This window comes from Rhinoraja longicauda, chromosome 5 (genome assembly GCF_053455715.1).
Source record: "Rhinoraja longicauda isolate Sanriku21f chromosome 5, sRhiLon1.1, whole genome shotgun sequence".
Taxonomy (NCBI): domain Eukaryota; kingdom Metazoa; phylum Chordata; class Chondrichthyes; order Rajiformes; family Arhynchobatidae; genus Rhinoraja; species Rhinoraja longicauda.
Genome location: NC_135957.1, coordinates 60,568,432 through 60,579,553, shown reverse-complemented (window position 1 = coordinate 60,579,553; position 11,122 = coordinate 60,568,432). Strand labels below are relative to the sequence as shown.

The 11,122-nt window shown below is 39.8% G+C and overlaps 1 protein-coding gene across 1 annotated transcript in view; it reads right to left on the bottom strand.

The window, feature by feature from the left end:
* Positions 1–312: 312 nt before the first annotated feature.
* ccdc25 (coiled-coil domain containing 25) overlaps positions 313–11,122 on the bottom strand; it is a 30,818-nt gene continuing 20,008 nt past the window's right edge. Inside the window, exons 6-9 of the mRNA XM_078399654.1 lie at positions 10,699–10,802; positions 10,060–10,262; positions 6,784–6,829; positions 313–1,323 (exon numbers count right to left, since the gene is read on the bottom strand). Coding sequence (XP_078255780.1) covers positions 1,291–1,323; positions 6,784–6,829; positions 10,060–10,262; positions 10,699–10,802 — 386 coding nt within the window. The 3' untranslated portion in view covers positions 313–1,290. The remainder of the gene's footprint in view (positions 1,324–6,783; positions 6,830–10,059; positions 10,263–10,698; positions 10,803–11,122) is intronic.

Genomic DNA, 11,122 nt, shown 5'->3' with positions numbered 1-11,122 from the left:
AAACATTGTTCAACTTGTTCATCCATGGCCAGTAGACCTGACCATCATTAGACTTTGCAAAACCACAGATGATTTCAAACAAGGGCACATTGTGGCTCTAAAGACATTGCAGTTGTGTGACGCAAATACTTAACAAGGAATTAATATGACAACAATGCAATAGTTGTGGATATTCTGTTATAGAGTATTGGAACAAAAACTACCGAATGTCAAATCTTGCATGTGCTCAAAATTCAGTGTAGAGCCTTAATGCCCAAAAAATAATTTGAGCTAGGGTTTCCCTATGATTTATTAAATCACAAAACATCCATGAAAAGCAGCTTGAATTTTGTGGAAGAAACCCAACAACCAATTAACATCAGAAAAGATCAAATACATCTCAAAATAGTTTTGTTTTGGGTGATCACTCTTGTTACCGTTTGTCCTGAGTTAGGTTCAACAGAACAAAAGTTAAAATAAGATGCAACATATGTACCATGCAACACATCATTATATCATAGAATGGAGATCAGGTGTAGTCTTGCCACGGTAAGTCTTCTACAGTGGAGGGGAAGAGAGCATGCATCAACTGTACTGATTCTATGACAAGAAGTGTTAGTCCGGAGAATATTCATTCCTCAGTAACTTAGAAAAGTATACATAAGTAAAATATGAAAGACATCAAGTTAACCAGTATCGATTAATCAAACTACAGATGAACCTTTCAGCTATAGGACACATTCTTTTTTCATATCCTGATATTTATAATTAATGGTGCATTTATTCTTTTTACATAAATGCAGTATGATTTCAGTAGGTTGTGTTCAGCATTGTATCTATTAAGCATAATCAAGTAGAAGATCAGAGACATCCTCAAAGAAAACATTTCACACCGCTTTAACTTTGTGCCAGGTACAAAATAACGTGACGATAAACACTCTTGTGGACATTGCCCCCCTCTCCCCCCAAAAATGGACATTTCTCTTGAATGAGACTTCATTATTTTAATAGTTCATGTTTTAGGTATTTAAATATTCCAGCAAAAATGTTTCCAGCAACAAGCCATTCTCCTAAATAAGCATCCATACATACCAAGCTCATCAAAATTGAGTTTGCACATTTGAAATTCAATCGAATGGAACGAATGCTTACAAGTTTCATTTTCCTCTTAGTAGATCACAGAACAAGGCAAAAATCTTGATACTCCAAAAAGATACTTGTCCCTCAAGCAGTTGTCAAAAGCAAAAGGGATTTTGGCAGGCCTGAAAATCCTCCAATTTAAAATGTCTATCTTTTAGCAGTCAGTGGACTTTACATAAAATCATCAGAGTCGTAACCACAATCCTAGAAAGAAAGGAAAATCAGAGAAATTATTTTTGTTTACATTGCAAATTAGTTTTCTATTTTTAATTTCAGTTTTGCAGGTTCAAGTGCCAGAAATGAGCAGAAATACTTGAAATGATAAAGTGATAAGGAAATGCAACTTGGTTTCCCGACATTGAGATCTGGCTGGCACTGGAGCACAGTGACTCTTTGCGAGCGATCTCCTGCAGATTCTCTCCTGCCATTCATTGTAATTGTTCCATTCCTACAAATCTCAATTCCAAGTCTACGTTCTGTGTTTTTTCTCTTTTGTACTACCACAACGCATGCATTACGTGTGTATAACATGATCTACCCAGCTGTTTCAATGTGGGCCAATTATACACAGGCATTGAAAATAGACACAAAATGCTGAAGTAACTCAGCGGGACAGGCAGCATGCCTGGAGAGAAGAAATGGGTGACGTTTCAGGTCGAGATCCTTCAGACTGACGAGATATGGAAGGGTACAAAGAACATGTAAGGTGTGAAAAGAACAGATCAAAGCAGACGATGGACAAGGAAATGGCAGAAGGGTTGAACAGTTACTTCGGATCTGTCTTCACTAAGGAAGTCACAAACAATCTCCACTTCTGCTGTCTCTGTTTGTTGTCGTTCGCCTGACTGAGGTCAGTTGACAGGGCTCACCACGGGGAGGTCGACAACATGAGCCCTCAATTCACTGTCGCACTGAACACCACAGCCCCACCCGGCTCGGACATGCCCCGCAAAGAGTGGGTCGCACTGAACCGGCTCCGCACAGGGGTCAGCCGGTTCAATGCCAACATGCATCTTTGGGGGTTGCGTCCATCAGCAGCCTGCGTGTGTGAAGCAGACCAGCAAACAGCGCAGCACGGCATTTTCGACTGCACTGTCCTCCGTCCCCCTGGTGGAGGGGTAGACCTCACGGCCCTCGACAACAGCACATTGCACTGGCTACAGCGCCTGGAGGGCGTTACATAATTTCTGCTGCATCAAACACAAGAAGAAGAAGCAGAAGAAACAATCTCCCAGAGGTACTAGAGGACAGAGGATCTAGGGGGGTAGAGGAACTGAAAGAAATTTGCATTAGGCAAGAAATAGTATTGGGGTAGACCAATGGGACTGAAGGTTGATAAATCCCCTGGGCCTGATGGTCTGCATCCCAGGGTACTCAGGGAGGTGGCTCTAGACATAGTGGACGCATTGGTGATCATTTTCCAATGTTCAATAGATTCATGATTAGTTCCTGTGGATTGGAGGATAGCTAATGTTATCCCACTTTTCAAGAAAGGAGCGAGAGAGAAAACAGGGAATTACAGACCAGTTAGCCTGACATCGGTGGTGGGGAAGATACTGGAGTCAATTATTAAAGAGGTAATAACGGTGCATTTGGATAGCAGTAAAAGGATAAGTCCAAGTCAGCATGGATTTATGAAAGGGAAATTATGCTTGACCAATCTGGAATTTTTTGGGGATGTGACAAGCAAAATGGATGAAGGGGAGCCAGTGGATGTAGTGTATCTAGACTTCCAGAAAGCCTTTGATAAGGTCCCACACGGGAGATTGGTGAGCAAAATTAGAGCACATGGTATTGGAGGTAGGGTATTGACATGGATAGAAAATTGGTTGGCAGACAGGAAGCAAAGAGTAGGAGTAAACGGGTCCTTTTCAGAATGGCAGGCAGTGGCGAGTGGAGTGCCGCAAGTCTCGGTGTTGGGGCTGCAACTGTTTACCATATATATTAATGATTTGGATGAGGGAATTAGAAGCAACACTAGCAAGTTTGCAGATGACACAAAGCTGGGTGGCAGTGTGAACTGTGAAGAGGATGTTAGGAAGTTGCAGGGTGACCTGGACAGGTTGAGTAAGTGGGCAGATGCGTGGCAGATGCAGTATCATATAGATAAATGTGAGGTTATCCACTTTGGTGGCAAAAACAAGGAGGCAGATTATTATCTCAATGGTGTTAGGTTAGGTAAGGGGGAAGTGCAGTGAGACCTGGGTGTCCTTGTACACCAGTCACTGAACGTTGGCGTGCAGGTACAGCAGGTAGTTGGCCTTCATAACGAGAGGATTTCAGTATAAGAGTAAAGAGGTTCTTCTGCAGTTGTATAGGGCCCTGGTAAGACCACATCTGGAGTATTGTGTGCAGTTTTGGTCTCCTAATTTGAGGAAGGACATCCTTGTAATTGAGGCAGTGCAGCGTAGGTTCACGAGATTGATCCCTGGGATGGCGGGACTGCCATATGAGGAAAGATTGAAAAGACTAGGCTTGTATTCACTGGAGTTTAGAAGGATGAGAGGGGATCTTATAGAAACATATAAAATTATAAAAGGACTGGACAAGCTAGATGCAGGAAAAATGTTCCCAATGTTGGGCGAGTCCAGAACCAGGGGCCACAGTCTTAGAATAAAGGGGAGGCCATTTAAAACTGAGGTGAGAAGGAACTTTTTCACCCAGAGAGTTGTGAATTTGTGCAATTCTCTGCCACAGAGGGCAGTGGAGGCCAAATCACTGAATGGATTTAAGAGAGAGTTAGATAGAGCTCTCGGGGCTAGTGGAATCAAGGGATATGGGGAGAAGGCAGGCACGAGTTATTGATTGTAGACGATCAGCCATGACACTGAATGGCGGTGCTGGCTCGAAGGGCCGAATAGACTCCTCCTGCACCTATTTTCTATGTTTCTATGAAATGTACAATGGTTCATTGTTGGATGAGAGGAGGGTGACAATGAGGCATACAAACAGTAAAACCAATCAGGGGACAGTGAAACTATTAGGAGAACTAGGGTGGGGGAAGGACAGGTCACAGATTATTGTTCCCGATGTTGGGGAAGTCCAGAACCAGGGGTCACAGCTTAAGGGCGAAGTCTTTTAGGACCGAGATGAGAACGTTTTTTTTCACACAGAGAGTGGTGAATCTGTGGAATTCTCTGCCACAGAAGGTAGTTGAGGCCAGTTCATTGGCTATATTTAAGAGGGAGTTAGATGTGGCCCTTGTGGCTAAAGGGATCAGGGGGTATGGAGAGAAGGCAGGTACGGGATACTGAGTTGGATGATCAGCCATGATCATATTGAATGGCGGTGCAGGCTCGAAGGGCCTACTCCTGCACCTATTTTCTATGTTTCTATGTTTCTATGAGAGAGGGAAAGCAAATGTTACTTGATGTTAGAGAAGTCAAAATTCATACTGCTGGGTTGTAAGCAGCCCAAGCGAAAAATGAGATGCTGTCCAAGCGAAATGATGTGCTACCCTTCCATATCTCATTTCCCTCTCCCATGACTCGCAGACTGAAGAAGGGTCTTGACCCAAATGTCACCTATTCGTTCTCTCTATTATATGCTACCTGTCCTGCTGAGTTACTCCAGCATTTTGTGTCTATCTGCAGTGTAAACCAGCATCTGCAGTTCCTTCCTATACATGGGCATTCATCTATTATCTTCCATGGTATTGATCAAAATGTCCTACATGATAATTGGTTGCGCAGATGCTGGAATCTTGAGCAAAATACAAAGTGCTGGAGGAACTCAGCAGATCAAACAGCGTTTGTGGAGGAAAATGGACACTGGAAAATGAAATGTGATCAGTCCAAAGAAGGGTCTTGATTCAAAACTGTGTTCTTTCCATTTCCCTCCGCCAATGCTGCAGAGTTCCACCAGCACTTTGTTTTTGCTGCTTGCAAGTTAAATTGTGAACAAGTTGCTTTGCCATTTTGAAGATTGATTCTTATTTTAATATCTTCTATCTGCATAATTTTATAAATCCTGCCTATTCGTTGACATATGGCAAGTGACAATAATAATAAAAAACCCAAATCTAATGTTGGTAGAAGTCTACTTTGAGCTCATTTATTAATAGGGTGTGCAATTTCACATTGGCACTTCATTTGAACAGAGAAGTCTTCATACAATCTGGAAAGAGTAAGTGTAGGAGCACTCCAACGTTATTAACTGCAGGACAATTGCATACTATATAATTCAATGGTTATGGGAAAGGTAAAAAGACTTTAGCACCAAAATCAATATCTGGGACAATTTTCATTCTTTAAATGACATAAGCATTGTCTTCATTCTGGATATAAAACTAAGCATCATCACTATTTTTTCCAAGTCACGCCACTCAAGAAATTCTCGCACAAAATCTAAGTTATATTGAATGGATTAACTGTAATCATGTGTTGAATTTTCTACTGTCTGGTTAGTACGCAACAAAAGCTTTTCACGTGACAATAAATTAAACTAAACTGAAGTTGACTCTGTGAGACTGCACTTGAGTTGAGGAGTCTCTGCTGGGACCAAACTCAGCCTGGTCTTTAAATGGATACAGAAGATCCCCCCAAAAAGCTAGGGAGCTTTCCCCACTGTAACTATCAACATTAATCCCTCAACTAACATGATTTTATGATCAGTCTGAAGGGTCCCAACTTGAAGTATCCTCTATCCATCCCCTACATCGATGTTGCCTGACCTGCTGAGTTCCTCCACCCTTTTTAATTTTGCTCAAGATGGCAGCATCTGCAGTTTCTTGCAAACTCAAGATTTTCCAATCATTTGCATGGCTGTTTGTTGGACTTTGCTACATGTACAAATTAGCTGCCAAGTAGCTGCTGTTAAAAAGGGGCTACTTTATCAGCTGCCAAACTACGAGATCAACTGCAGTTTTGAAAAGGACTCGACCAGATCATTCCAATCATCAGCCAGCTAGTCTTTGGAATTGCCAGCCGGCTGTTATATATAGCTCAGCCTCATCCAAGCTTTCATTCATGTCCACTGCAATGTGGAAATCAGGAAGGAGTTTGATCTGCATCTGCCACAGTCCTTTTATTCCACCACTGGACCTAGCATCAGGTCCAGGAACTCCACACAAATGGACTTAACTCAAGGAGTCTGATACATTTTGCATCCAGCACCTCAATTTTAAATATAATGAAAGTGCATATATTGGAATGGTTCACCTGAAAAAAGTGCAATTATTCTTTTTTATTTTACTTAGTTTTAATGGTCAGAACTATTTTTTAGAACTAAAAAGGTGTTACACAAATTTAGTATTTTAAAATTACTTCAACCTTTTGAATGTTTTTGAAGTATCTGTGACAGGAAACATCAATTTGTTTTTTAAAGGCGTTTTCGAGCAGTGGCACCTCAAAGCCTACTTACCCAAGGCCCAGCAAACAATCTCATTAGGACCTGCGAGACCACAAAATGTGAGAATAGTGGCTGGATTGAACAAGATACAGCCCAATATATAAATACATTTCCATCTTTTTCTTCCAGATTCAGTGTTAATATATAGCAGATTTTGCCCTTTTAGTAGTTTTAACATGATCTTTGACAAATGAATGAGTTGTATGCAAAAAATAAAGTACATTCATTTTGACAAAATGAACAATAAGAGAACCAAATTATTTTTGAGCTATGGTTTAATATGGAAACCTTTAACGCCCGATTAATTTACCTTACCTGATTGGTACTCATTTTTTCAGATTTCATAAGAGTAGAATAGCACCTAGGGAGTTAATACAAAACAGATTAAACATATTTTTTCCCGCTGCGTTAGAGCTTGTGATCAAGCATCACAAAAACCTTTGTTAGTACCCACTCCAATATCCTTGTTTTATTCTGAACCAAATGACAATATTGGGTTTATTTTTTTCACACATGTTTTACCCATTTCATGTCCAAGAGTAAAATCAAATTATTCAGTATCCTGAACAAAATTTGTGTTGTGATTACAGATGATGATACCTTTACAGACCTCCCAACATTTGATTTTACAAATTCATAATTTCGATGTCCAAAATTCAGAATTTTACATCAAAATTCATAATATGGCACACAATGCAACTTTTCAGCAAAAAGAAAGTATGCCCGCCAAATGCGCATACGCTATATTTATGTGTGAAAAATGATTATTATTTCCACCAGTCTGTAGTTCTTGGACTATATGTACAATGTCAGGCCTATCATGAGTATATTCTGCTATTTATAGAAAGGTTATTGAACAGAGATACTTTTTGCAACACAAAAAATTGTTTTGTTTTGTTTTTTCTACTTTGCTTTTTCCTTACACATCCCAATTCTCTTGGTATTGAATAAACGAACAATGGTCATAAAGTGTATGACTAAGTTATCATATCATATCATATCATATATATACAGCCGGAAACAGGCCTTTTCGGCCCTCCAAGTCCGTGCCGCCCAGCGATCCCCGCACATTAACACCATCCCACACCCACTAGGGACAATTTTTACATTTACCCAGCCAATTAACCTACATACCTGTACGTCTTTGGAGTGTGGGAGGAAACCGAAGATCTCGGAGAAAACCCACGCAGGTCACGGGGAGAACGTACAAACTCCTTACAGTGCAGCACCCGTAGTCAGGATCGAACCTGAGTCTCCGGCGCTGCATTCGCTGTAAAGCAGCAACTCTACCGCTGCGCTACCGTGCCGCCCAAAGAAAGAGTTATGAAGAAAGAGTTGATATATGCGACTCAACTAAGCATATGGAAGGATTTCATAGCGCTAGTCTGTGACCGTGCTAACAAGGATCGCAATACAACGCATCGATATTGACCATTCGAGAACAGTCGGTAGATTTGATCACTCCTATACCATCTGGCACAGTGTTTCTCAACCTTTTCACGTCTCAGGGAACCCTTGCATAAAAATTCATCACTCAGCTCCTGTCCACTGACCACTAAAGGCCGTTTCACACTGGCGCCATATAGGCGTCGCTAAATATATTCCCTATGATTATTATACTTTTTACGCATGTGAGTGAGGTTAAAAAAAAGAGGAAAAGAGCCGAGCACTTGCGCGAGGCATGCAGAGGGGGCCCAAAAATCTGATTTTTTGGGGAAAATTTACACCCAAAATTACCGGTTTCAAGCCTCTTTTAGTGCATTTCAAAGTAAAAACAGTCATTACAAAATAATGTGAATATGTCACTGTACACTAATAACATTTTTATTATTTTAAATAATTTAGTTATATAATCTTGCACTTGAATGTAATATTTTCTCATTACAGTTCCACTACTGATTTTCTGGAACTCTTGGTTCCAGAGCTTTGCTGGCTTATCCAGCCAGCCAAGGAAGTCGGCTATGGGGATAGATGTGCTGCCTCTAGCTGGGCTAGAGTTTCAGAGCCCCGGCTGCAGGTTGCAAATTCACCCCACCGATCGGCCGTGGAAGTCCCGATGAGGTTGAGATTGGCTGCCTTGCCCAGCCTAGGTGCCACATTTTCGGGGAGACTTCCAGGGTGCAGGGATTTCTCGCGGAATCCCTAGTGACCTCTAGCGGCCAAATTGACAAATTGCAATTACCGACTGTAATGCGGAAAAATATGAGGCAAACTCGGAGTGGTGGAAATGAAATAAGAAAGCGGAAACTTTCCACCAAATTCGGAAGAGTTGGGAGGAATGCCTTTATCCTAGTTAGTTCGAGCTATCTACTATTGCTGTTTTTCTTCAACAATCAAACTCACCTTTTATCACAATCATTTGATGGGTTTTTTAAATATATATATATATATATATATATACACATACACACATATAAAATAGAATTATTTTCTTGTTTCTTAACTTTCCTCATGCACACTCTAGTTTCAGCATTATTCTAGTTGTAAATAAGGTCATTAGGAATAGAATTTAAGAATTAGGTCATTCAGCCCATCAAGTCTACTCTGCCATTCATCCATGGCTGATCTATCTCTCCATGTAAACCCCATTCTCCTGCCTTCTCCCCATTACCTCTGACACCTGTACTAATCAAGAATCATTCTATCTCTGCCTTAAAAATATCCACTGACTTGGCCACAGCCTTCTGTGGCAAAGAGTTCCAAAGATTCACCACCCTCTGACTAAAGAAATTTCTCTGCATCTCCTTCCTAAAAGAATGTCCTTTAATTCTGAGGCCTTTGTACCTCTGATTTCTGGATTCTCACCCCCATTTAGAACATAGCCTACACTTTTATTCCTACTACCAAAATGCATGACTCCACACTTTCCAACACTATATTCCATCTGCCACTTCTCTGTCCACTCTCCCAACCTGTCCAAGTCCTGCTGCAGAGTCCCTGCTTTCTCTACACTACCTGCCCCTCCACCTATTTTCGTATCATCCGCAAACTTTGCCACAAAGCCTTCAAATCATTAATATACAACGGGAAGAGTAGCGGCCCCAGCACCGACCCTTGCGGAACTCCACTAGTCACTGGCAGACAACCCCTTTATACATTGTCCATTTTGCTACTTTCTTTCCTGAAAAATATAACTAAACATGTATAAAGTTTATCTGTAGTTCTGTTGTTGTATCTTCCAAGTTACAATTTCAATTTTATTCTGAATGACTGCATTCACATACAACACAATTTAGATGCTTTAAATTTTGCAATTAAAAAGCTCCTGCAACCTTTACTTTCTGTAACTTCCTTTTTACCCCATTTTGATTTCTATTGAACTTATTGTTTACCATGCACTTCATGCCAACTAAGAATTTTATTCTGAATCTGATCCAAATCTTATATTTGTTTTAAGCCTCCCTATGTTCTTACATTTACTAGCAACAATACTGGATCCATTATTTGTCCAGAGATACTGTTAATACTTATATCTCTGTTTCAGCCATTGCATTATGCCAATTCAACGATGATTGCATGCAAAGGAACAATTTCTCCAAATATAATTACAGAAAGACAACGCGAGTGCTTGACCACTATGTCCACACAAACCTAAGGTCTTCCACTTCTTTTCTCCTCTTTATCTCCTCTTTCTCCTTTCGTTTCAATTCTTGAACTTGTGCTTTTCTTTCATTTTGCTCTTCGCGTTCTCTGGATTCCTTTTCAGCTTTCAAATCTGGAAATCTTTCATTTTTGGTTTTCTCCAATCGGTTTAAAATTTCATTTATCTTTTTCTCCACTGTAATTACCTTTACCTAAGTGATGAAAATTAAATTGCATAATTAACCATTGAAATTAGAGCAAGCCCATCTGCCTGCTCTGCCACTCTAAAGATCGTGAGATTTTACCTCATCACAATTTGCCTATTATTCATCAAATGTATTTGGATTCCCACATATCTAAAAATCAATTGATATATTAAATATACCCAGCCAATTAAATTACTATTCCACGAAGAGTTAAGTTGAAATTTCATTACTATTTAAATGCAGTAGACACAAAATAAATAAATCAATAAATCAAAAGGAACAATTCCTTATTTCAGAACTTCAGATCAATAAAGATGAAGATATATATCTTCATACCAGCAGTTACATTTTTGATTACTATTTATTTAAATGTCACCACTCATAAGTGAACAGTCAACAAAGGATTTAGTGTTGCTCCTCTTGGTTCTGGTGTCATATTTACCTCTTTTTGCCTGTGAAATCCTATTTGTCCAACATCCATATCACCAGTCTTCTTCAGATTAGACCACGAAGTGTACACAACATTTATATTGTTCATTTTGCTTCCTAATAAAACACAATGCAAGGAATGATATGTACCGAAAGGCAAACAGCAATAATATAATTTATATTTTAGCAAGAGATCATCTTTACAATTGATCAAAAGCTTAACCATTTCCGTGATTCAAAACAGAATTTCATCGTCAAACTATAAAGGAAGAAATATTTGACAAAGAATGATTGAAAGACAGATTATGAATTGCAATATTACACTTCTCGTATTAATCCACCAGGGGAACAAATCTAATCTCATGTCCCCACCTATTTCTAATAACTTGCCATTCCCTTTCCTTCAATGATCAACTTAATTAATGACCAAATTAGAT